The sequence below is a fragment of the Microtus pennsylvanicus genome, chromosome 11 (assembly GCF_037038515.1).
Source record: "Microtus pennsylvanicus isolate mMicPen1 chromosome 11, mMicPen1.hap1, whole genome shotgun sequence".
In the NCBI taxonomy this organism is placed as follows: domain Eukaryota; kingdom Metazoa; phylum Chordata; class Mammalia; order Rodentia; family Cricetidae; genus Microtus; species Microtus pennsylvanicus.
Window position 1 is genome coordinate 69,667,176 of NC_134589.1, and position 26,857 is coordinate 69,694,032.

Consider the following 26,857-nt stretch of genomic DNA (forward strand, 5'->3'; position numbering starts at 1 on the left):
TTTCCAGTAGAATCACCAAACGTCTGTCTTGTTTCTTCTTTGTTCCTGCTGTCACCTCCCTAGCTGTTGATAGGTCAGTGACTGCCAGCCTGAGTGATGCCCGGGATGCTTTGGTGAACGCCGTCATCGACTCTCTTTCGGCTTACCGCTCTTCAGTCCTGAGCAGCCAGCAGCCAGGCCTCATGGTTCCTTTCTCTTTGAGGCTTTTCCCACTTTTTGTGTTGGCTCTCCTTAAACAGGTAAGAAAACAAACTAACATAGTAACAATGTGAAAAAGCTTTTTATTCCATGAAACCCTAATATTTTTACGAGTGGCCTTAAACCAGTTAAATGTTCTGAGAATGGAAACCCTATCTTTTTTAGAGCACTGAAGGGATTTAGAGCCAAAGAAATTTGTGGATAATCTAAGTGCCACACACACAAGAGATAGCTCACAAGAAGGATTCAGCAATGTGACCATAAATTCAAATGATAACTAGCTTTCCAAAGAAAGAAGTGGAAACTGTGTTGTTGGTATAGGAAGCCACACGTGTGCTGCATGTTCTCACTCCTACCAGAGCTTAGAAATGAGCACGTGGACTCAAAGCGCAGAGTGATGGTTAGAGACCAGGGAGTGGGAAGGACAGGGGAGGCAGTGTTACCAGTTAGACAAGGAGAATCCTATATGTGTACAACATGAATGGGAATTGTGTGCATGCCATAGCATCGTGTAGTTCTAGCTTCTTTTTGGATTTTTGAGACAGGGTTTCTCCATAGCTTTTTGGTTTCTGTCCTGGAACTAGCTCTTGTAGACCAGGCTAGCCTCGAACTCACAGAGATCCGCCTGCCTCTGCCTCCCGAGTGCTGGGATTAAAGGTATGCGCCACCACCGCCCGGCTCTAGTTCTAGCTTCTTTAACTCATTCAAGTCACAGAAGTTATGTAAGGGGCTGGAGAGATGGCTCAGTGGTTAAGGGCATTGCCTGCTCTTCCAAAGGTCCTGAGTTCAATTCCCAGCAACCACATGGTGGCTCACAACCATCTGTAAAGAGGTCTGGCGCCCTCTTCTGGCCTTCAGGCACATACACAGACTGAATATTGTATACATAATAAATAAATTTAAAAAAAAGAGTTTTAAAAAAAAGAAGTTATGTAAGTACTTAAATTTTAACATCTAACTATCCAGGTTCTTCTCTTGGAAGCTTTTCTCATAGCCTGCCTTACTTGATTTCCACCCCATGTGCAGCACTGTCATCCCTTTCCGTCACACAGCACTGTGACACCTTTCTGTCCCTGTCCTTCCTATGCCAGTTATCTCTGATCACATAGTGTGCTTATTTATTATTTTTCCTTTTTTTTTTTTTTTGTTGTTGTTGTTGAGCCAGGATGTCATTATGTAGCCCTCAATGTCCTAGAACTTGCTTTGTAGACCAGGCCTAGCCTTGAATCCCAAGTACACTGTTGCACCCAATTTTATTTCCTTTTATAGGAAATAAACTACAAACATGATAATCTATCTTTTTTATTCACTATTTAGTTCCAGCACCCAGTATGTAATAGACACTCAATAAATGAAATAAATTATTTCACCTGTAACTGTATATGCTGTGATTATTTTATACTTTGTTTTATATTTATTTGTTTTATTTTATATACCTGAGTGTTTTGTTTGCTTGAGTACCTGGTGCCTGTGGAGGTCAGAAGACATCAGATCTTCTAGGATCAATTACGGATGGTTTTTAGTCACCATATGTGTGCTGGGAACTGAATCTGAGTCATTTGCAAGACCAAGCAATACTCTTAACCATTGAGCCCCTATTTATTTTATATTTACAGGTGAGATCATTAACTAAACTCGTTCTCATGCTGTGCCAGAAAAGTCTCTATTGCAATTACCTAGGCCCCCAGTTTTCACCATGTGCTGGCCAATGCCCATCTCATGAGTGCAGTGGTCCTGGGCATAAAAGCTGCTCTGACCAGGTGGTGGTGGCGCACAGCTTTAATCCCAGCACTAGGGAAGGCGGATCTCTGTGAATTCAAGGCTTGCCTGGTCTACAAAGCGAGTTCCAGGACAGGCTCCAAAGCTACAGATCTAGGTTCTTTGGGACAGTGAGCATAGACGAATAGCAGGCACGCACATTGCAGTGAGTGACATGTGACAGTCTGAGCTAGGTGCAGTGAGGTCAAAGCTGTCAATGTTTTACCTGAGTGTGCCAGCAAATGCCTCCGTTCACCCGAGCCTGCCTTGAGAAGCGTTCTGCTCACATCTGGTTCATTGTTCCCTGCCTCTTTTACTCCTTCCCACCAACTGGAAGACTTTAAAACCTCTCCTTAGACCTCCCTGGTCCCCCAGAGTCGGCTGCTGTGCTGCTGTCTCACCCTTGTCACCGCATGGTTTGTAGGGTTTGGCACATTGTTCAGTTCCTCTAATGTGAACGGAGCCTCTGTTAATTACCACGCAGCAGGCATAGCAACTGGGTGAGTTTTTCTGTATGTCACGTGTGCGTGTGCCTTTATCTTGTCTTCCTCGCTGCTCAGCTCCTTCACCATCACTGTGCAGGCAGTACTGGGCCTGGCTTAGTGATAGAAGTAGACACCCAGGCCGGGCGGTGGTGGCGCAAGCCTTTAATCCCAGCACTTGGGAGGCAGAGGCAGGAGGATCTCTATGAGTTCGAGGCCAGGCTGGTCTACAAAGGGAGTTCCAGGACAGGCTCCAAAGCTACAGAGAAACCCTGTCTCGAAAAACCAAAAAAAAAAAAAAAAAAAAAAAGAAGTAGACACCCGGGAGATCAGGTAGCTTCGCTGTTGTCAGGTGTCTGATTACTTGAGGCATCCATGTGAGGGTGCAGTGTAATTTAATACAGACTTCTTAAAAGATATTTTCAAGGGATAACTTATGATAAATTTGCTAATTCTTCTGAAGATCTTTTAGCAACTGACATTTGCAAAATCCTGTCTTTTTTTTTAATATTGGGGAGCATGGTTTTTATTTTATTACAGAAGTCTTTCCAGACTGGGACAAATGCACGTCTGGATGAACGAATTTTTGCCATGTGTCAAGTGAAAAACCAGCCGTTGGTTCACCTGATGCTCACAACACACCCCAGTTTGTACAGAGTTGACAACCTCTCAGATGAGGTAAGGTCCACTCCTGTTCTGTGCCTTCTTCTGACATTGTTTAGCTTAGTTACATTCACTATGGAAATGAGAATTTGTTACTTAATTCTTTGTTTTTTTCTAGGTAAATGTATAGAAACTCTGATTTTTAGGGAAGTTTCTGAAAATGGTGACTTTAAGTTTTCTAAGACAAATTCTCTAATTTTAGATTTAAAGATAAGTTACAGATAAATTATAGACAGTGTCTCAGTTTCTATTACTGTGCCAAAACACAATGATCAAAGGCAACTTGGCAAGGAAAGGGTTTATTTCAGCATATAGTTGGTAGTTCATCATGCAGAGAAGTTAGGACAGGAACTCAAGGTAGGAACTGACGGGAGGGTCAGGGAGGGGTGCTGTTCACTGGCTTGCTCCTGATGGTTTGCTCAGCCTGCTTTCTTACATACCCAAGACCACCGCCCACATTGGGCTACTCTCATATCACTCACTAGTTGAGAAAAATGTCCCCCGAGTCAGTCTGGTTAAGGTTCCTTTTTCTCAAAGGACTAGGCTGTGCAAGTTGTCATAAGACAGCCAGCACAGGAGGTTCTTACATACCCTTGCCAATTTCCCCTAACATTTCACTTTCTAGTTAGCTGGGTTATACCTAATTGGCATATGCCTGAAGTTTCGATAACTGGGAGGCTACAGCAAGAGGATAACGTGAGATACATGAGTTTGAAACAGGCCCTGTCTCAGAAAACAAAACCCAAAAACTTCAAAGTAAATACAAAACTATATTGCTTTTGTTGTCAAATTCAAGGAAACGAAATTGCTGGGAGTAGTAGTGCACGCCTTTAATCCCAACACTAAGAGGTAGAAGCAGGCAGATCTCTGAGTTCAAAGCCAGTCTGATCTATATGGAAAGATCCTGCCTCTGCCTCCTGAGTGCTGGGATTAAAGGTGTGTGCCGCTACTGCCTGACTGAATTTATTTTTTTAAATAAGAAATAACAATAAAAATGCAAACTGGGTGGCATATATCTGTAGTCCTAGCGTTTCCAATGCATCAGGAGTTGAAGGCCAGCCCCGGCTATAAAGGCCTGCCTGGTTCTCTCAAAACTAAAAAATTGGAGCCAAGGATGTACTCAGTTGGTAGAACGCCTGCCCAGCAGGCGGAAAGCCTGGGTTCACTCTTCAGCCCTACATAACCCCAGCGTGATGACCCTTGCCTACAGTCAGAATGTGGAGCACTTGGAATGTGGAGGCCGGAGGACCAGAAAAGAAGTTCAAGGTTATGTTTATCTACATAGGGAGGTGGCAGCCAGCTTACACCTAAAGATCTGGTCAGAAACAAAAAAGGAGGCCTGGAGAGATGGCTTAGCAACTTAAGAGCACTGGCTGCTCTTCCAGAGGACCCAGCTTCAATTCCTAGCTCCCACATGTCTGTAACTCCAATTGTAGAGTTTCTGACACCCTCATACATGCAGGCAAAACACCAATGAACATAAAATAAAGATAAACTATAAAAACAACAACAGAAGATGGGAATGGGCTGGAGAGGTGATTTGTGGGTGAAGTGCGTGCTGCAGAGCATGAGGACCTGAGTGAGTTCCCAGCACTGGCGGGAGAGCAGAGTTGACAGCATGGGCCTGTAACCCCAGCACAGGAAACAGAGATGACAGCATGGGCCTGTAACCCCAGCACAGGAGAACAGAGATGGCAGCATGGGCCTGTAACCCCAGCACAGGGAACAGAGATGACAGCATGGGCCTGTAACCCCAGCACAGGGAACAGAGATGACAGCATGGGCCTGTAACCCCAGCACTGGAGAGCAGAGATGACAGCATGGGCCTGTAACCCCAGCACAGGAGAACAGAGATGGCAGCATGGGCCTGTAACCCCAGCACAGGGAACAGAGATGACAGCATGGGCCTGTAACCCCAGCACAGGGAACAGAGATGACAGCATGGGCCTGTAACCCCAGCACAGGGAGCAGAGATGGCAGCATGGGCCTGTAACCCCAGCACAGGGAACAGAGATGACAGCATGGGCCTGTAACCCCAGCACTGGAGAACAGAGATGACAGCATGGGCCTGTAACCCCAGCACTGGAGAGCAGAGATGGCAGCATGGGCCTGTAACCCCAGCACTGGAGAGCAGAGATGGCAGCATGGGCCTGTAACCCCAGCACAGGGAACAGAGATGACAGCATGGGCCTGTAACCCCAGCACAGGGAGCAGAGATGACAGCATGGGCCTGTAACCCCAGCACAGGGAGCAGAGATGACAGCATGGGCCTGTAACCCCAGCACAGGGAACAGAGATGGCAGCATGGGCCTGTAACCCCAGCACAGGGAACAGAGATGGCAGCATGGGCCTGTAACCCCAGCACTGGAGAGCAGAGATGACAGCATGGGCCTGTAACCCCAGCACAGGGAACAGAGATGACTGCATGGGCCTGTAACCCCAGCACAGGGAACAGAGATGACAGCATGGGCCTGTAACCCCAGCACAGGAAACAGAGATGACAGCATGGGCCTGTAACCCCAGCACAGGGAACAGAGATGACAGCATGGGCCTGTAACCCCAGCACAGGGAACAGAGATGACAGCATGGGCCTGTAACCCCAGCACAGGGAACAGAGATGGCAGCATGGGCCTGTAACCCCAGCACTGGAGAGCAGAGATGACAGCATGGGCCTGTAACCCCAGCACAGGGAACAGAGATGACAGCATGGGCCTGTAACCCCAGCACAGGGAACAGAGATGACAGCATGGGCCTGTAACCCCAGCACTGGCGGGAGAGCAGAGGAAGGACAGTCTCTGGAACTTGCTGGCCAGCTAACTGAGTCAACAAGCTCTGGGTTCATTGAGAGAATAAGATGGAGAGTAACAGAAAAGACACTTGCCATTAACTTCTGGCTACACACACAAAGAAATATGATCAGAATTTTATTTCAATTATTAGAGTCACAGTGACTCTTTTTTAATATATATATTACTCCATCTTACTATGGATAATTGATTTACCTAATTAAGGTCTAAGTTCTTAGAAGTCAAATTCATTTAATTATATTTGTCATTTAACTGTATCTCTGGAGAGCTGGGCATGTTACCACATGTCGGTAATTTCAAAATTGAAGATCAGGAGGTGACAATCAGAAATTCAAAATCATCTGCAGCTACATAAGAAGTTTGAGACCAGCCTGGGCTATTTCAGACCCTTTCTCAAAAAAAAGCACCCAAACTGGGGGTTTGGCTCAGAGGATAAAATGATTATTGTGGAATCGTGAGGACCAGAGTTCAGAACCCACATAGAAAGCAGGGCAGGCATTAAAGTCAACAATCGGGCATGACAGCCACTTGTAATTCCATCACTGTGGAGACAGTGATCCCTGGAATGAGCTGGTAGCTAGACTGTCTGGAATTGGTGAGCTCTAGGTTAAGCAAAAGACTGCCTTGATAAAGTAAAAGACACCCAACACCAACTGTGAGCTTGTGCACTGGTACAGACATACATGCCCATGCACCTAGGCACTTGAACACATACCATATACATGTACGTACGCAAGTATATGTATATTGTGTCTGTGTGTTACCTGCATCTGAAAACCTTCTCTGCTTCCTTCTTCAGGGAGCTCTCAACATTAATGACAGGACCATACCTCAGCCCCCCATTCTTCAGCTCTCGGTGGAGAAGTTGAGCAGAGATGGAGCTTTCCTCATGGATGCAGGCTCGGTGAGTGGAATTACTTAGCCTGATGAGCTCAGTGTGCTGCTGAATCTCCTTAGCACTTGGCTTCAGCTGCCTCTTTTTTTTTTTTTTTTTGGTTTTTTTTTTTTTTTTTTTTGGTTTTTTCGAGACAGGGTTTCTCTGTGGTTTTGGAGCCTGTCCTGGAACTAGCTCTTGTAGACCAGGCTGGTCTCGAACTCACAGAGATCTGCCTGCCTCTGCCTCCCAAGTGCTGGGATTAAAGGTGTACGCCACCACCGCCCGGCCTTCAGCTGCCTCTTAAATCTGTGTATTGGCATTGGTTCTCCCACCACCGCAGCCTCCTATCTCACAGTGTGCAGTGGTTCTCTGTACATCCCACTAAGCATGCTCACCCTTTGACCTTTAAGACCTCTCAGAACAGTGTGTTCCTGTTTGCAGGTACTGATGCTTTGGGTTGGAAGAAATTGTGCACAGAATTTCCTCAGCCAAGTTCTGGGAGTTCAAAACTATGCATCAATTCCACAAAAGATGGTAAGCTTTTTATGTTATTAGTCATAGGAGATTTAAAGGGCATTTTAACTATGACAAAAAACATGAAACCCATTTTCAAATCAGAAATTAATACTCCAGATTTCTCCCAGAGAGTAAATATCCTCACAGATAATATCTCTTTCATCTGTGAGTGCTCATTTTATGGTTTCGTTTGGGATCTTGCAGTGTTGCTCGGGTTTATCTATGATCCATGGACTCAAAGGGATCCTTATGCCTCAGCCTCTCTAGGAGATAGGACTACAGCCACACACCACTATGCCAGGCTCATCTTATCTTTTTTGTTTGGTTGGGTTTGGGGTGATTTATTTGTTTGTTTGTTTCTTTTTAGACAGGGTCTCATTATGCAGCCCTGGCTGGCCTAGAACTCATTATTTAAGACCAAGTTGGCCTCAAACACAGAGAACCACTTGCCTCTGCCTCTTGAGCCACCACACCTGGCTTATCTTGTTTTCTAATGGTATTTGGTTAGCCTCAGGGTCGTTTTTATTTTGTATGTATGAATGTTTTGCGTGTATGCAAATGTGTATATCACATGCATGCCTGGTGCCTATGGAGGTTAGAACAGGGTGGTAGATACCCTGGGACTGGACTTATGGATGGTTGTGAGTACCATGTGGGTGATAGGAATTGAACCCAGGTACTCTGCAAAAGCTGAGCAATCTCCAGCCTCTTCCCTCAGTTTTTTGACAGGACTTGTTGCGTAACCCAAACTAACCTCGCATAATAAGTTGAACCTATTTCTCCTTCTGAGACTGGAAGAGCATGGGTGCCTGGGTACGTGCCTGTTGGTTTTGTTTTTGAGATAGTTCTTGTGGTTGGGTGTGGTGGCACACACCTTTAATCCCAGCATTCAGAAAGCAGAGGCAGGTGGATCTCTGAATTCCAGGTCAACCTGGTCTACATAGGGAGTCTACATAGGGAGTTCCAGGACAGTCAGAACTACACAGTGAGATCATCTCAAAAGCAAAAAAAAAAAAACACCAAACTTGAGATGAGTCTGAGTCTTGCTTTGTAATCCACGTTGGCTCCAAAATCATGGCCTGAGCCTCCCTGTTGTGAGGATTATGGGTGTGCACTATTCTGCTCAGCTGAGAATGGCATTGTTTTCTTATGGTAGGGTGATTCTTTTCAGTCAGGGTCGTACTGCATTGCCCTGGCTCCAAGAACTCACAATGTAGATTAGGCTAGTCACAATCTTACAGCACTTCTACCCCAGCCTCCGAAGTGCACCATCATCAGCTGTGTTTAGAATGGTAATTCTCAGCGGGGCGTGCTGGCACTCGGGAGGCTCTCTTGTGTTCTAGACCAGGCACAATGAGATCTGAGTTTGATCGCCAGAACCCAAGTAAGGTGAATGGGAGAACCAACTCCACAGAGTTGTCCTCTGGCATCTACATGTCCCCTGTGGCATTTCCCCATGTGTGCACACATCATGCACATATACACATAATAATAAAAAATTTTAATGTATTGGGGGGATTGGCTGCATGTATGTCTGTTTGCCTTGTGTATGCCTGGTGCTCAAAGGGGCGAGAAGAGGAAGGATATCAGTCTCTTGAGACTGGAGTACACACAGTTGTTAACCACCCTGTAGAGGCTGGAAATCGAACCCTGATTCTCTGGCAGGATAGTCAGTGCTCTTAACTACTGAGCCACTTCTCCAGCCCAATAATAAATTATTTTAACAGTTAAAAAAAAGTATTGTCTTTTGAGGAGAAAATAGTGAATTTAGTTAATGGAAAAAAAAAAGTGTTGTGTTGCTGCACATGTGATTAGTGCCTGCCTGTCTCTCTCTCTTCCTCTACAACCCCCCTCTTTTAGGAAGGATTATTAAATCCAGAGCCTTGTACACACGAGGCAAGCATCAGATCTACCAATGAGCTTATGTACCAGCCTTTTGTTTTTGTATTTTGAGCAAGTGATTTCCTGATCTTTGACAGGGTTCTTTAAAAACTGCTGTGTGGGGGCTGGAGAGATGGCTCAGAGGTTAAGAGCATTGCCTGCTCTTCCAATGGTCCTGAGTTCAATTCCCAGCAACCACATGGTGGCTCACAACCATCTGTAATGGGGTCTGGTGTCTTCCTCTGGCCTGTAGGCATACACACAGACAGAATATTGTATGCATAATAAATAAATAAATATTTTTTTTTAAAAAAACTGCTGTGTGGTGCTAGATATGGTGGCCTCCAGTCTCCAGCTTTAATCTCAGCGGAGGCTGTATGAGCTACAAATTAAAACCCTGCTTCAAAATATAAATAAATAAATAAACAGGTTGGGTGGTGGTGGTGGTGCACGCCTTTAATCCAAGCACTTGGGAGGCAGAGGACAAGGCCAGCCTGGTCTACAAAGCAAGTTCCAGGACAGCTAGGACCATTACAGAGAAACTCTGTCTTGAAAAATCAAAAACAAAATAAAACACCTGCTGCACATAAGTGAAAATTAAATATATGACCACACTATTATATAACAGATAATGTGATCAGCTTCAGTTAGATTAATATTGGTTATTGAAGTGCCCTTATAGAGGAGTTAACCAAGTACACACTATTTTAAATTATGAAGTTAAATTTGTCTTATTTTTCCAGTACCTACTGTTAAGTTATTTAACCACTTTATATACCAATAGGTTTCATCCAGATGGGTTCTGTGCAGTAGTTAAAGTACTCATTTTTTAATTTTTATTTTATCTATTTCTTCATTGCAGTTGGCTATGCATGTCAAGGCTCAATTGTGGAGTCAGAGAACAATTTTGGGGGGTTGGTTCTTTCTGCCTATCAAGTGGGTCCCACGGATCAAACTCAGGTCCTCGGGCTTGGCAGAAAGTGCCTGTCCCCACTGAGTCATTCATCTCCCAGTTCTCAGGACTCATATTTTTAGAAAGACTTAGATGTCAAGAGCTTTCAGTTCTTGAGCAAAACTCCTGGACTGGATGAGTAGGCATTTTAAGTACTGAAATAAGAAAACTGTCATATTAGTAGTAGCCACCTTGATGAGTCAGCTGATTATAAATCCCATCTGAAGTGAAGAGCTGGGAGATTTTCCTAGACACGACTGCACACACTGGGCCGAGGAGCTTGGCGCCTGCTCTGTAGTTAGGATTTTATTGCAGCACAGCGCAGCACAGCACATCCACTTACTCCAGTGTAGCAGTGGCAAAACCACGTATTTGCAGCAGAAACAGAATTACTTCAGAGCCTAAACGATCCACTTGGTGGTGAACAGAATCATCAGCTGACTGTTAATGCTACAGTCTGAAGAGTGCTTCAGACCACACAATAATCGCACTAACTAGAGCTCTGTTTAACAGACAGACCTTCCCGAACTTGATACGCCAGAATCTGCCAGAACAATAGCTTTCATCTCATGGCTTAGAGAACAGAGGCCATTTTTCCCAATACTCTATGTAATCAGGTAAGTGAGATTTTTAATGTGTCAATTAATGTTTGGGCTTAAAAGGACATGTTTAATATGTATATGACCCAATTTGTAAGTAAACCTTTTAAAAGAACATAGGAGGGTAAGGGGATGTAACTTAGTTGGTAGAATCTTATATAGCATATTCTGGGTTCCGTCCCCAGGATCAATATAAAACAGTGCATGGTGGGCCAGGCGGTGGTGGCGCACGCCTTTAATCCCAGCACTTGGAAGGCAGAGGCAGGCGGATCTCTGTGAGTTCGAGGCCAGCCTGGTCTACAAGAGCTAGTTCCAGGACAGGAACCAAAAGCTACGGAGAAACCCTGTCTCGAAAATCCAAAAAAAAAAAAAAAAACAGTGCATGGGACACGTGCTTGTGATCCCAGCACTTGAGAGGTTGAAGCCGGAGCCTCATCAGTTTAAGTGCATCCTTGAGCCCAAAGACACATAGTCTTTTTTTTTTTTTATACAGGATTTCTCTGTATAACCAAAAAGAAAAAGAAAAATAGCTGGGCAGAGGTGACACATACGTTTAACCCACTACTCCGGAAGCAAAGGCAGGCAGATCTCTGTTAGTTCGAGGCCAGCCTGGTCGCAGAGTGTGAGTTCCAGGACAGCCAGGGCCTTTACACAGAGAAACCCTGTCTTGGAAAACCAAGATAAATAAATAATTAATAAAATTAAATAAAAATAATATAGAATAAAATGTAATTCAATATAAATTCAATATATAGTCATCAACTATGCATGATAATCAATTATTAGAATTACTAAACTTTCATTGTGTGTGGTGGTGCACCCCTTTCTTTTTTTTTTTTTTTTTTTTTTTGGTTTTTCGAGACAGGATTTCTCTGTGGCTTTGGAGCCTATCCTGGAACTCCCTTTGTAGACCAGGCTGGCCTCGAACTCACAGAGATCCGCCTGCCTCTGCCTCCCGAGTGCTGGGATTACAGGCGTGCGCCACCACCGCCCGGCTTGGTGCACCCCTTTCATCCAGCACTCAGGAGGCAGAGTCTGAGTCCGAGCCAGCCCAGTCTAAAAAGCAAGTTCCAGAACATCCAGGGCTACACAGAGAAACCCTGTCTTGAAAAACCAAAGAAAGAAAGACAGAGAGAAGAAAAGAGAGAGTGAGAGAGAGAAAAGAAAGAAAAAGAATTACTAATCTTTCAATAAATTTGCTGATAAAAAAAAATTCCAGTAGTTTCTCCTAACCCTAATGTTAAAACTTTCCTAAATACTATGATTACATATCAGCCACATATTCTCAGAGAAAATTCTATACGTAGCTTTTTTTTTAAATATTTATACATACATAAGTGTGTGTGTGTGTGTGTACCAGGCTTTGTCTTTTGGTCTGCCACCCAGCCAGCCTAACAGGCTTATTAGTTTTGAATGCTCGGCCTAGCTTAAGTTCATTTCTGGCCGTCTCTTTTAACTTAATCTTTTTCTCTTTGTCTTGGGTCTTTTATATATATATATATATTTATTTAGTATACAATATTTTTTCTGCATGTATGCCTGAAGGCCAGAAGAGGGCACCAGACCTCATTACAGATGGTTGTGAGCCACCATGTGGTTGCTGAGAATTGAACTCAGGACCTTTGGAAGAGCAGGCAATGCTCTTAACCACTGAGCCATCTCTCCAGCCCCCTGTCTTGGGTCTTTTTACCTTTTCTTACTTTCTTGCTATCTCTATGGCTGGCTGATGACTGCCTAGCTTCTTGCCCTGGGCGTGTGATGTCGTTCATGCTCTCTTTCTGTTTATTCTCTGCCTGGCAGCACTGCCTAGCTATTGGCCATTCAGCTTTTCATTAGACCAATCAGGTGCCTTAGGCAGGTGAAACAAATGCAACACATCTTTACATAATTAAACACACATCCTAACTGTCGAACAAATGCAGCATAAACAAAAGTAACACACGGGCTGGAGAGATGGCTCAGTGGTTAAGAGCACCGCCTGCTCTTCCAAAGGTCCTGAGTTCAATTCCCAGCAACCACATGGTGGCTTACAACCATCTGTAATGAGATCTGGTGCCTTCTTCTGGCCTGCAGGCAGTGTACTGAGAATACTGTATACATAATAAATAAATAAATCTTTAAAACAAAAACAAAAGTAACACACCTTTACACAGTTAAAGTGATAGTCTGCAGCATAAACAAATGTAGCACATCTTTGCCTAGTTAAAATAATATTCCACAACATAGGTGTTTTGTCTACATGTATGTATGTGTATCATGTGCATACCTGGTGCCCTTGGAAGTCAGAAGAGGACATTGGGTCCTCTAGAACTGGACTTAGAAGCAGTTGTGATCCACCCTGTAGGTACTAAAACCAAGTGAGCCTAGTTCCTCTCTAAGAGCAGCAATGCTGTAAACCACTGAGCCTTCTCCCCAGCCTCTAGGCGTAGCCATTTATATGGTCAAAGTCATTTTTTTTTAAAATATTTATTTATTTATTTATTATGGATACAATATTCTGTGTGTATGCCTGCAGGCCAGAAGAGGGCACCAGATCTCATTACAGATGGTTGTGAGCCACCATGTGGTTGCTGGGAATTGAACTCAGGACCTTTGGAAGAGCAGGCAGTGCTCTTAACCTCTGAGCCATCTCTCCAGCCCTGGTCAAAGTCATTTTAATTACCATAGTGAATCAATAGCCCAGGAAAAATTCACGGTTTATTCTGCATCTAACGCGCACAAAACCACTCTTGCCTTTTCTTTCTAAGGGAGGAGAGTCCAATGAAGGCAGCCTTCCTTCAGAACCTGGTAGAAGACAGAACGGAATCCGCACTGTCGTATTATGAATTCCTCCTGCACGTACAGCAGCAGGTGAACAAGTGAAGAGAGGGGCTGCTGAGGAATCACTTGCGCAGCTCCCGAGAATGCAGCACCTTCCTTTCCTCCTGCAGATTGTGAACAAATGTGACGATTAAGATGTTTCACTGTGATTTCAACAACTATAGCAGATAATGGACCACAGCAGAGAGGCAGATGTGCAACTCCAAAATACTGTATTTTTCAAATCAAAATAGAGGTCTGTACGATTGGAAGCCTTTTTTTTCCTTTGCTGCCAACTATGTTTGAGTTGTTACGGATTGAGATGAGACAATATCGCAGAGGCAAAGTACATTTTATAAAATAAAGACTTCTGTGTTCTGCATTTCTAGTTCTCATTTTTTTATTTTTCTGAGTTTTTGGCTGCTACATTTAAAAACCTCACAAAACTAAGTGTTGCAGGGAAGTTTCAAATCTATCAATAATGATTTTTTTAAATTGGAAAATCGACTGTAGAAAAGCTAGAATTATTCCCTTTACATTTTTGCCCCACCCCCACCCTTTTTTAAGGGAGGAAAAGGATCATGTTAACAGAAACTGAAGGAAACTAGTTCTGGCCTTGCTTGGGAAGAAGAGAAAGTAATTGTCAAGCTTTAAAGTCTGTCAGTATTCTCTTTACTTGAACAAAATCACTTTAATTTGAGGTGAAAACTGTAATTAGGTGGTTTTCTGCTGTTTTATTCTGCCATGAATAGAATCAGAGCTGTCTTCATAACCATATCGGGACTGGCAATGGTAATAGGAGCTGGGAGATTTGGGTTATCTTGATTCTGTGCATGGGATTTTGTTTGGTACATTGCTGTGACTGGTAAAACATTAAAGTGGTATTTTGGTAAAATGAGAGTGAAAGAAGCTAACGGCTCAGTAAATGTGACCTCAAAGTGAATAAATATCTCTCTAAGGAGTTTAATAATTGGAAGCCACTCGTATATTCTGGGATATTAAAATCTACTAAAGTATGAATGCTGCTCTTGGCGTTGGTAGATAATAAGACTACAAATCCATTGTGTTAAAGTTAGAAGAGAAACTTGATTTCTGAACATGCTCTAAAGACTGCTTGTTTTGATTCAGTTAGAGAGCTATACAGTCAAACTATCAGATGGCTTTTGTTTACATATAGGTAAATTATCCATGTGTATTTAAAGTGCTGTGATGTTTTTTGAAGTTTGGCTTACTTTTCACAGGTTCATCTTGTCTTGTATGAACTTCTTCAATGATGTTTGTATGTAATACTTAATGAAGAGATTTTTTGTTTTATGTTTTCATAGTTAGAAATGTGTTGACAATCTCGGTCTCACATGATCACCAATGAACTAGTAACTTTCAGGTTGACACCCCCATGGGCTAACTTAACTCCTGGGAAGGGAAGCAACAGGTCCCTGGAGCACACAACTACTGTCTGCCAGCTGCTTCAGAATAACTGTGCTTCATGAGACTACAGTGTTAAGGGTCTTCTTGTTTATCCCAACCCAGACATGATGGTACATTATCCCTAACCGGTCCTTGCGAGGCCAAGGCCAGAGAATTGCTAGCCTGGGCTATATAGCAAGTGCCAGACCAGCCAGACTTTGTCTCAAAAAAAAAAAAAGAAAAGAAAAATTATTTTGTTTCAGTGTAAACATAGCACACTGAACTGAATTTCTCTTGAAAGCTGCTTCATTTATTGGGAAGCACTTTCAAACTATAACCCATTAAATATATATATATAATTTCCCCTTTTTAAGAAACAGCCATTATGTACTGATGTTCCACTAAATGAACTAGTTTTCTTCTTAGTGTGATTTTAAATGTTGGCATTTGTAGGTTCTTTCTTCGTAGTAAGGAATCTCCCAGAGGAAACGTTGTTCTCCTAGGGAAACCTCCCTTGTGCCTCAGTCCTTGAGTGAGTGAGTCTGACCCTTACTAGCTAGCACCTGCTTGGTTAGTATATTTCACAAATTTAAATTTTATTTTAGATATTATGTAACGTGCAATCCAGAGTAATTTTATAACAGTCATAAAAACATAACTATTTAGGGTTCATGATTTTCATTCTCCAGATAAGAGAATGAACCTTTGTGGGATATTGATAAAGTTATTTTTTACAATATTGAATGTGTTTTTTAGTTGTTTTGTTTTGGCAGTAAGACACTACCCGTACTATCATCCTGTATTACTTCCCGATGTAAAACAACTGATATTTACACTATGCCATATTTTTTTTATTGTAGTTGTAAATTCTGAAAGATCCTTGAATTTTCTACAGATCTACAACTACTAAAGTAACAGACAAGGGCAATCTTGATATATAAATCTGAGCATGGCAGTTCTACCATAAAAAGTACTCTATTTTTCTAATTTCTAGAATTTTTAAAATAATGTTTCTCTAAGTCTGACATACTAATATTCACTCAAGCAGTACCATTTGTTTTAGCTTGCATATGTTTTAATTTAATGTAATATATTGAGTCTAATAGACTGTTTGCAATAATTAGAATAAAAGGTTTAAACTCTAATCAGAGATGCATAACAGCTGTTATCTAGGGGACCACCAAATGTGATTTCACAGTTTTAACTATTAGAAACACAATCCTTACATAGAAAATTTAATTTTGTAAAGTAGTGTATAATATTGAAACATTAAATTCGTGTTCGCGAATCAAAAATAAGTATTGATCTTCAATGTGTTGTGTTCGTCTCACTTCTCTGAAATGTTAAACAAGATTTGTCTTCCTTCTCACAGACTGTAATTTTCACTGGTTTATTCCTGTTTTTTAAAAAGTCATTTGTAACCCATGCGAACAGTCGTCTGATCTGTGCTGACTTATGAATCTGATATTCAATAAAGTTAATTAAAAGAGCTTATAAACAGTGACTGGTTATTTATAGTCCAGATTGGTGGCCTCAGCCTGGAACTTGCTCTGTAGACCAGGCTGGCTAAATCACCTGCCTCTGTCTCCTGAGTGCTGGAATTAAAGGCACTGCCCACTTAATTGTGTTTTTGTCCTTAATGCTCCTCTGGGCTCATTGTTTCAATGTTTACCTTGCTTGTTCTTTAGCTGCCACTTTAACCATAAGATCCTGGTTCCCCAGCCCCACAAAGTCCCTGGCTATCTTCTTTTCAAATAGTTTTTCTATTTGGAGGATTTTTTTTTTTTGAGGCAGCCAAGCAAAGGAACAGTTAAGTAACATGGTATCTACTTGGACTGGGTAGTGCACACCCCCTTCTTGTGATGCACTTTGGCAGCCTATTTCCTTTACCCAAATCTCTCAAAAATGAACCTAGCAACCTCATACACGAGCTGCATTGGGCAACATGTGTACCTTAAGTTTCTCCTACCCTAACAATAATCAGATTTAGTTTCCTTTCAAATATATTCCCAATATACTGGAAGCAATGTGTATAAAGAGCAGACAGGGCTGGAGAGATAGCTTGGGAGGAAACATGCTTACTGAAGATCTGAGGTTGATCCCTGGGACATATGACTCCAAAAGGTTGTCTCTGACCTCCACACACAAAGAAATGCAGGGCAGAAGTTAAAATCTCATGGCTGATCTGTCCTGAAATGGTTTGGGGAGCATGTACAATACGGTAAACTTAGACTTGCAGGGAGAACCCCAGTTTACCTTTTTGGCCTATGCATTGCTGAGCACACACATGATAAAGTCATGCATCTTGACGAGGGACGTGACTAACTGACCTATCATCAGAGCCACCCAAACTGTGCCAAAGGAAGCCCCGAACAGTAACCTGGCCCTGCAGCACCTCAGTCCGTGGCCACTATCCATCTTGACGGTATTCCTTTCTAAACTGTTTATTGCTTGGCTTTGAATAAAGCTACCTTACGATTTTTGTGAATTGTATGAAGACTTATTTTTCCATTATTTGGACAAGAGGTCAAGAACCTGGAAATACCCAATCCCAACCACCACTAACAAGGTCTCTATGCAGCAGCGGCTGGCTTACAGCTCACCTAGTCCAGATAGACCTCGTGCCATCCTGCCTCTGCCAACCAACTGCTGGGATTCCGAGACTGTGCCACCATGTTCAGTACATAGTTATTTTTCTACCCCACCCTCTTCTTTTACTCTCAGAATTTCTATTATATGTCTTTTAATTAATTCCTTTGTTGTTTAAGACAGTTTTACTATGTAGCCCTGGCTGGCCTGGAACTCACTTTGTAGACCGGGCTGGCTTTGAACTCAAAAGAGATCCAACAGTCTCTGTCTCCTGTGTTGGGATTAAAGGTGTAAGGATCATGACCAGAGCTGTTTTCTTTAATTCTTGTCTTTGCCTAAACTGGAGTTTAATCTTTATGAAGGCCGAGCTTCATAGCGTGCGTCTTCCCTGGAGCAGGTAGCATGGCGTCTCTCCTGCGTCTGCTCCGGAGAGCAGAGCTGTCGAGTCTGACCTCACTTCCTCTTCCTCCCAGCGTTCTGTTCTGTTTACTCCTCCCACCTAAGGGTGGGCCTATCAAATGGGCCTAACAGTTTCTTTATTGCTTAACCAATGAAATCAACAGATTGATATATGACACTCCCCCATCACTTCCCCTTTTTCTGTTTAAACAAAAAAGAAAGGCTTTAACTTTAACATAGCAAAATTACATATAACGAAACAGTTATCAAGTAAAAGTTACATTAGAAACATTTATACATATAACAAAATTGACCTTAAATGTCTATCAATAAAGCAAAATCTATACTAATGCAAATTATTCATATCTATATCATATCCCCCTTTAAATGTAAAACTACATTTATAAACAATATTTGGGAACATGGGCGCAGTTTTTTTCTCTCCAAACTGCTTCCTGCTGAATGGGGGCGTCGTTAATTAGGTCTTTCATGGTATAACCTGTGTGCTAGTTTCATCTCAGTTGGCAGTTGAGCAAAGCAATTTTCTGAAGATGTTCACAGCAACCCTTCAGGAGGATGTGGTCCATCATACCAAATCGGAATAGAAGAAATGAACAAGGTCTCATCCTCTGTAAAAACAAAATAAGAAACTCTTTTCCAAAGCATCATATCCTTAGATCCAAATTCTGAAATCATAATACCCTTATATCCATTCTGGTTTAGCTTGGCAGCCCATGTAATGAAATGTCTCTCTGTACTTAGCTCCTTCACAGTCAAAAATTTTAAAGAAAACACAATGTACATAATCCAGACTCTTTGTGAATTTTTCATTTTTACGCGGCTTATTTTTACTCTATCACTTTACTTTATTCTGTCTCTTTAAAGACTTTACCTCTTTTTTTTTAATCATCAACTTTATTCTCTATATTCTTTTTCTTCTCTCTCTCAAGCCTACGTACGTTCATCCAACAGTGTGACTCATTTAGTGGTCTGAATCTGTCCTATTGTGAATCTACAATTTTTTACTATCCAGGAGCACTTTTGATTTGCGCCTTTAAATCACTAGGCGCTTAAGAATCTAAGCTGTGACATTCCTAGGTTAACTTTTTGCTTTTTGAGCGTATATCTTTGACCTGTAGACCAGGCTGTCTTTGAACTCTCAGAGATCCGCCTGCCTCTGCCTCCCAGGCATTGGGATTAAAGGTGTTTGCTACTACACCTTGAACTCACAGAGACCTGTTCGTCTCTGCCTTCTAGGCACTGGGATTAAAGGCGTGTGCTACCACACCTTGAAGTCACAGAGGTTTACTTTAAGAATTTTAACTTTTAGTCTGGCCTCTGTTGTAGTTTTTCAAGACAGGGTTTTTCCATGTAGCTCTGCATGTACTGGATCTCACGCTGTAGACAATACTGGTCTTGAACTTACAGAGATCCACCTGCCTCTTCCTCCCGAGTTTTGGTATCAAAGGTGTGTGACACCACTACCCAGCTCAATAATGTGCTTTAAATGCATATGATCCACTTATTTCTGAATATCTGAAATATATTTATTGTAAAACTTTCTGTAAGATTCTCAAGCTAAGCATGACAATGAGTTTAAAGCCGGTCAGGGGACGGGCGATGGTGGCGCACGCCTTTAATCCCAGCACTCGGGAGGCAGAGGCAGGCGGATCTCTGTGAGTTCGAGACCAGCCTGGTCTACAGAGCTAGTTCCAGGACAGGCTCCAAAGCCACAGAGAAACCCTGTCTCGAAAAACCAAAAAAAAAAAAAAAAAAAAAAAAGCCGGTCAGGGATACATAGGGAGACTGCCTCAAAAACCAAGAGGAGCAGCGACAAAGGCTGATGCGACTTCAGCTTCTGGCCTCCACACATCAGTGAGCCCGTGACTGCTGTTTCCACCTCCAGTCCAGAAAACGTTGCTCTGTGCGAGCATAGTTAGGGGTATGATGTTTATTTGTGGGAGCACTTTTGGGTGTGGGCTCACTGATGTAACTGTGAGTAGCTTGCTCAGAGCTGACATGTTCATATTTATATGGCTCAGATGATACCTGAAGCCAGGTGGTAGTGGCACCCACAGCACTCTGGGGACAGAGGCAGGTGGATCTCTGAGTTTGAAACCAGCCTGGTCTACAGAGGCAGTTAAAGGACAGCCAGGGCTGTGCAGAGAAACCTTGTCTACAAACACAAAGAAACAAACCAAAAACAAGCCAAAAAACAAAAAACAACCCACAAATGATACTTGAAGCCTTGTAGAGGGAACTGTCAGGCATTTCCCCCCTCACTTCCATCCTGATCAAGGTAACCAGAGGTTTAAGACAATGCCCTTTTTGTGCCTTCAAATTTGAAGGGCCTGAAATAGGTAAATAAGCACTCTTCCTATACAGAAGTGGGCAGGTCTCTAACCCAAAGGGAAGGAGACTGTGAGGTGCTAATGTTTTTCTAACAAAGGTAGGTAATCTACCAAGGGTCATAAACCTAGCTCACCTGGTAATTTTTTTTTTTTTTACACAAACTAAACACATCCTTTCTCCTTCCAGAATTCCCTGCTGCCTGGAGCACAACGCTTTATCTTTTTTCTTTGGTTAGTTTTTAAAAAAATAACCAATCAGCCGGGCGGTGGTGGCGCGCGCCTTTAATCCCAGCACTCGGGAGGCAGAGGCAGGCTGATCTCTGTGAGTTCGAGACCAGCCTGGTCTACAGAGCTAGTTCCAGGACAGGCTCCAAAGCTATACAGAGAAACCCTGTATCGGAAAAACCAAAACAAAAAACAAAACAAAAAAAAAAAAAACAATCACGAGGGTGGAACCCCCAGCCAATGAGGAAAGGACATAGTCTCCACCAGTTAACCAAGTGAACCTCCTGCCCCGATTTGGATCCGGACACCACTTTTTACAAACCGAAATCCCCGTGCAGAGCTCCTTGCTTTGTTCACTTGTTCCTTTATGGGACACCAAGATTATTGTTTTCAGTATACACAAAATGAAAGCAGAAATGCCAAGCTTCATCTTTAGTCACCCTGTGGCCCCAAGAGAGAAGTCAATGCTTTATTTAGCAAAAGCAGCTTCTGGGGTTACTGAGTGCCGTCACCAGGAAAGTCTCTTTTGGAATATGTACATAAGGAAAACCCGTGAGAAATCAGGCAGACACTTGAAAAAGCCGAGTATGAGGTGAAAATCTACACGAAACACAAACCCCGGCGGCACCGCTCCCTAAACCATCCTCCACCGATTACGCATTTCTGCCCACGAATAGGGCCACAGACTGCACACAGGAGCCTGGCGCTGCAACCTCCATTTTGCTTTCTGGCACCGAGGTAGTCTCAGGCTGTGCCTCGTTTGGTGTGTCTCTCCCACCGCTCACGGCACGCGCCGGCCCTCTACACCTCCAAGCGAACATCGGTGACAACAGCAGCAAGTATTCGTGTAATAAAAAGGAGTGCTGTAAGAGCCGGACAAGGTAGGGTGCGGACCCTACCATGCCCTCACCCAAGATGGCGGCCAAATTTCGCGCGCGGCGGCTTTGACCAGTGACGCGTGGACGTATGCGCGGTCGTCCGAGTCGCCCGGATCCAAGATGGCGTCCGGGAACCTTGCACTTGGCGCTCTAGTGAGCATGCTCAGTCCCCGATCACTCTCCGAGTCAAGATGGCCGCCAGGGCGGGGCCGTTCAGTCGCTCGCGGACAGGCGCGACCGTGTGCGCATGCTCGGCCCCGCCTCCACCTGCGGTGGGCGGGATTCTCCCGGGAGGCGGACGTGAAGTTTGGGTTCATGGTCGTTTGTCCCTGTCTACGCCGGCACCGGGGCGACTCCTGAACTAGAGGGAAGGCGACTGAAGTGAGGTATTTACAGTCGTCAGAACCCCACCCTGGGCAGAGTGGCGCTCGCCCGTCATCCCAGCGCCGCAAGTTCGAAGCCAGTCTCTGGGACAGCAAGACCCTGTCGCAAGATAAAGTCCTGAGCTGGAGAGTGGGGGAGTGGAGGTTGGCCTGGAGGCGGGGAAGACAGCTTAATCGTTTTCGTGGGTGTGGACTTGGTTTTACTTAGGATGGGGTGTGGCCGGTGGCAGAGCCTAGCACCGAGGCTTTGGTCCGGAAATAAAAAGTTTAAAAAAAAAAAAACTTTAAAAGGGGCGTAGTGGATAATCTCAGCACTGGAAAGGGAGAGGCAGAAGGGTAAGGAATTCAAAGCCACCTTCTGATACTTCGAGGCTAGTCTGGACTACGTAACACCTTGTCTCCAAAAAAGTAAATAGTAAATCAAATGGCAAAATGTGCGGGGTTATTTAGTGGATTCTTATCCCTTTTTTTTTTTTGTTTTTGTTTTTCGAGACGGCCCTGAGTGTCCTGGAACTAGCTCTTGTAGACCAGGCTGGCCTTGAACTCACAGAGATCTGCCTGCTTCTGCTTTCTGAGTGCTGGGATTAAAGGAGTGCGCCACCACGGTCCGGCAATATGCCCTAATTTAGGCCAGTACCACTTTGTCATAACTTCTGCAATTGTGTAGAAAGTTCAAAGACAAGTTTGATGGTATTTGAAAGAAACGACATTGAGTTTGTAGGCCAATAGGTATTGCCATCTTTAGTCCATAAACATGGAGATGACATTCCATTATTTAAAATTATTATCCTTTGACAATTCACACATGTTTACAATGTGCTTTCCACACCTCTCATCCCACTCCCGTTGAACCCTGTCCCAATAAGTTCCCTTTTTATTTTCATGTCTTCACATTCTTTAAATTACTAATATTGTGTTTGTATTCAGTACATTAGTGAGCCTAATCCTGTGTGAAGGGCAGAGGACAGCTTTGTGGAGTCAGTTTCTTATTTCAGTCTTTTCTCTCCAAGGTCCCTCTATGTAAGTTTAGCTGACCTGTAACTTGCTTTGTGGGCCAAGCTAGCCTCAAACTCAAGAGCCTCTTGCCTCTGTCTTCTAAGTTCAGGGCTTAAGAGATGTGCCACCAAGCCAAACTTGGCTTCTTGCACCTTTATGTGGGTTCTAGAGTTGAACTTGGGTCATCATGCGTACATGGCAAGTACCTTTACACACTGGCTAAATGTGTGCACACACGCAGAGGAGACCCACGGAATCTAATTAACATACACATGCACGCATGCACACGAGACCCACGGAGTCCAATTAGAGCTGTTTGCATGAGCATGGATAGGAGGTTATTTACTGGAACAGGCAACAGTGGCTCCACACTGAAGAAAATGACTCCCCTGAACCAGCAGCCATTGTTTGCCTGCACCTTTTCAAGAATGGGTGAGAGCCCCTAATTCTTCAGTGATTTTCAGTGGAAACCTTGGCACTCTGCAAGAGCAGCCAGTGTTCTTAACTGCTGGGCCTTCTCTCCAGCCCGGCAGGTGTTTCCCTTGTCTTGTTCCTTAGTCACTCTTGGATTAGTTGCTGTTCTAGAGAAATCCCGCTGCTTGATCTTGTGACGTATGACCTTGCTGAAAGTTGGTTCCACAGGGCTTTTCACCTCAACAGTGTTACCTTGAGACAGTTGACTTTACAGTAGGAGTGCCCTTTATCTTTCCGTTAGCTTTAGTTCTTGGCTGAAGTCTCCAGGAGAGTGCAACATAGAAGTGGCAAAGGGGGGCACTCTCTCCGAGTTCCTAAACTTGATCTTGGCCAAAAGGCCAAGGCCTGATCCTGCCTAGTTTTTGATTTTAGGAAGAAAGCTTTTAGCTTGTAGTTTTGTTTGTTTGTGTGAACTATTTGGGCTTTGTTTTTGAAGTCAGCACCTCAGATTATAGCTCAGACTGGCTGAAACTGGCTGTGTAGCCCAAGTGGCCTCAAATTCCTGTCAGTCTTCCTGCGCCCCCACCCCCATCTCCCCAGTGCTGGGATTTCAGATGTGAGCTACCACTGCCCTGCACTGTGACCATTAATTGTAAAATTACTTTTGGATTTGTTGATGGTGATGTAGTTTGTATTTTTCTTGGGTTTTTGTTTGTTTTGTTTTTTTCGAGACAAGGTCTCTCTGTGTAGCTGTGGCTGTCTTGGAACTCGCTCTGTAGTCCAGTCTGGCCTCGAACTCTGACCCGCCTGCCTCTGCCTTCTGTTTTTTTTGTTTTTTTTTTGTTTTTTTTTTTTTTTTTTTTTGATTTTTCGAGACAGGGTTTCTCTGTGGTTTTGGAGCCTGTCCTGGAACTAGCTCTTGTAGACCAGGCTGGTCTCGAACTCACAGAGATCCGCCTGCCTCTGCCTCCCAAGTGCTGGGATTAAAGGCGTGCGCCACCACCGCCCGGCCTGCCTCTGCCTTCTAAGTGCTGAAATTAAAAGTGTGCGCCACTACTGCCCAGCTAGTCTTTTGTTTTTAATCAGTGGAAAGATGGTAGTTTTTTTTGTCAATTTTTTGTTTTTGTTTGCTTTGGGTTGTGTTTTTTTTGTTTGTTTGTTTTGAGACAGGGTTTCTCTGAAGCTTTGGAGCCTGTCCTAGAACTTACTCTGTAGACCAGGCTAGCCTCAAACTCACAGAAGTCTGCCTGCCCCTGCCTCCTGTGTGCTGGGATTAAAGGTGTGCACCGCCACCACCCAGCGGGTTTTCTTAAATTTATTTTCTGAACCTATTGAAATAATCTAGATAATAAACAGCCTTCTGTTTGTTTCATAAAAATTACAAAAATCCAAAGAAAAGGGAAATACGTATGCAAGTTTAGTATATAGTAGAAGTATCAAATTAAATTGGTGGGGGGCTGAAATTTTAATAAATAGAGCTAAGGGTGGTGGCTAATGCCTATAATACCAGCACAAGATAGAAGGATTGAGATTTCAGAGATAACCTGGTCTCAAAAATAAGTAAAATAAAAAATTTTCGGGCATTGACTGGGTGTTTCTGTTGCCAGCATCTCACTACAGGAGCTATACAGATACAGAAGACAATGTCTGGAAGCTTCTACTTTGTAATTGTTGGCCACCATGATAATCCAGTTTTTGAAATGGAGTTTTTGCCAGCTGGGAAGGCAGAACCCAAAGATGAGCATCGCCATCTGAACCAGTTCATAGCGCACGCCGCTCTGGACCTGGTGGACGAAAACATGTGGCTCTCCAACAACATGTACTTGAAAACCGTGGACAAATTCAACGAGTGGTTCGTGTCGGCCTTCGTCACCGCCGGGCACATGCGGTTCATCATGCTTCACGACATGCGGCAGGAAGACGGCATCAAGAACTTCTTCACTGATGTCTATGACTTGTACATCAGGTTTGCCATGAACCCCTTTTATGAACCCAATTCTCCTATTCGCTCAAGTGCATTTGAAAGGAAAGTTCAGTTTCTTGGAAAGAAACATCTTTTAAACTAAATGCAGAAAGCTTAAAAATCACAGAGGGACATGCTCAGGTTTTTATGCGTTGTAAGTGGCTGGATAAAACGCCTGGCAAACTTCACATGTCTCAGCTTATTTGTATATAGTGAAATTTCTTGTATATTTAAAAATCTCATTTTTTCATGTTAGTTATCGGCATTAGCATTTGCTTGTAAGTCGTTATCAGTAATTTAAAATATTTTATTTCAAAAATTAAGAATAAGCCTATATCTTTACTAATTGAGATAATTAAAAAAGAATTTATATTTATTTTATGTGTATGAATGTTTGTCCTACATACGAATACACATCATCTTCATGACTGGTACCTGAAGAGATCAGAAGAAGGCATGGGATCCCCTGGAACTGGACCTGCCCATGGTTATGAGCCACTCATGTGGGTGTTGGCAATCAAACCTGGGTTGTGCCAAACCAAACCACTAAGCTACTCTCTGACCCTTTACCGAGATAACATTATCTTTTCCCCCTGCCATCTGACACAGGGTTTCTTTGTGTAGCCTTGGCTGTCCTGGAACTTACTCTGTAGATTAGGCGGGCCTTGAACAACTGACTGAGATATATCGACCTGCTTGTGCCTGGGATTCAAGGTGTGAACCATGACTGCCTGGTGAAGTGACATCATTTTATAAAGCTCTTGGTGGCACACACCTTTCATCACAGCACTTTGGGAAGCAGAGGCAGGGTGATCTCTGTGAGTTCAAAGCCTGCCTGGTCTACAGAGCTAGTTCCAGGACAGGCTCCAAAGATACAGAGAAACCCTGTCTCAAAAACAAATGAGAGAGAGAGAGAGAGAGAGAGAGAGAGAGAGCGAGCGCTCGAGCACGCAGAGGCCAGTGGATTTCTTGTTTTTTGTTTTGGTTTTTCGAGACAGGGTTTCTCTGTAGCTTTGAAGCCTGTCCTGGAACTCCCTTTGTAGACCAGACTGGCCTCAAACTCACAGAGATCCGCCTGCCTCTGCCTCCCGAGTGCTGGGATTAAAGGCGTGCGCCACCACCGCCCGGCTGGCCAGTGGATTTCTTGCCTGGCTACCTAGTGACATCCTGCCTCCAAAAAAAAAAAAAAGCAGGGGTGGGGGTGCTCAGGGATTAGAGCACTTGCTGCTCTAAAAGAGGACCTGGGTTTGATTCCCAGCACCTACATGATGGCTCATAAACATCTATAACTTCAGTTCCAGATCTGGGACCCTCTTCTGCACTCCTGAGCTATCTAAGCCATAGATAAGCCTTAAGATACCCAGTAACCCTCTGCTTGTGTCAAGTGGAAACGCTAGAAACCGGTAGCAACCCCCCTCTAAAAATAGAAAATATAGTTTATTTGAGTGAACCACAGCCTTTCAGAACTCTGAGGCTCAAGCACCTCTGCAAGGATTTGGCGTCTTGGTGGAGAGTTTCTGCTGCCAAACGGACAAAGCCCTGAACTGAATGAAGTCTTCTATGGCCCGGAGGTGAGAGGTGTGTGTACACACCACATGTTGGCCCGAATTTAGTCTCATGCTTGCTGTCATCTTAACTGCTAGTAGGGCATAATGTGTGGGTGGCGTGAAGGCTGCCAGGACACCCCAGGCAGACGCATACAATCTTCCCAGAAGCAAAG

At 43.6% G+C, this 26,857-nt stretch overlaps 2 protein-coding genes across 4 annotated transcripts in view; both read left to right on the forward strand.

Annotated features, from left to right (window-relative positions):
• Sec24a (SEC24 homolog A, COPII component) overlaps window positions 1-15,164 on the forward strand; it is a 67,142-nt gene extending 51,978 nt beyond the window's left edge. The window contains exons 18-23 of the mRNA XM_075992707.1: window positions 64-239; window positions 2,979-3,116; window positions 6,708-6,812; window positions 7,227-7,319; window positions 10,648-10,751; window positions 13,481-15,164. Coding sequence (XP_075848822.1) covers window positions 64-239; window positions 2,979-3,116; window positions 6,708-6,812; window positions 7,227-7,319; window positions 10,648-10,751; window positions 13,481-13,595 — 731 coding nt within the window. The 3' untranslated portion in view covers window positions 13,596-15,164. The remainder of the gene's footprint in view (window positions 1-63; window positions 240-2,978; window positions 3,117-6,707; window positions 6,813-7,226; window positions 7,320-10,647; window positions 10,752-13,480) is intronic.
• Window positions 15,165-21,636: 6,472 nt separating this feature from the next.
• LOC142860864 (trafficking protein particle complex subunit 2-like) lies at window positions 21,637-25,513 on the forward strand. 3 transcript variants are annotated; one of them, XM_075992708.1, is made up of 2 exons: window positions 21,637-21,767; window positions 24,782-25,513. In XM_075992708.1, the coding sequence occupies exon 2, from the start codon at window positions 24,818-24,820 to the stop codon at window positions 25,238-25,240; it is 423 nt and encodes a 140-aa protein (XP_075848823.1). In that variant the 5' UTR covers window positions 21,637-21,767; window positions 24,782-24,817; the 3' UTR covers window positions 25,241-25,513. The 3 variants fall into 3 exon arrangements, with proteins under 3 accessions (XP_075848823.1, XP_075848825.1, XP_075848824.1); XM_075992710.1 differs by lacking the exon at window positions 21,637-21,767 and adding an exon at window positions 21,794-21,908; XM_075992709.1 differs by lacking the exon at window positions 21,637-21,767 and adding an exon at window positions 22,344-22,493.
• Window positions 25,514-26,857: the final 1,344 nt, after the last annotated feature.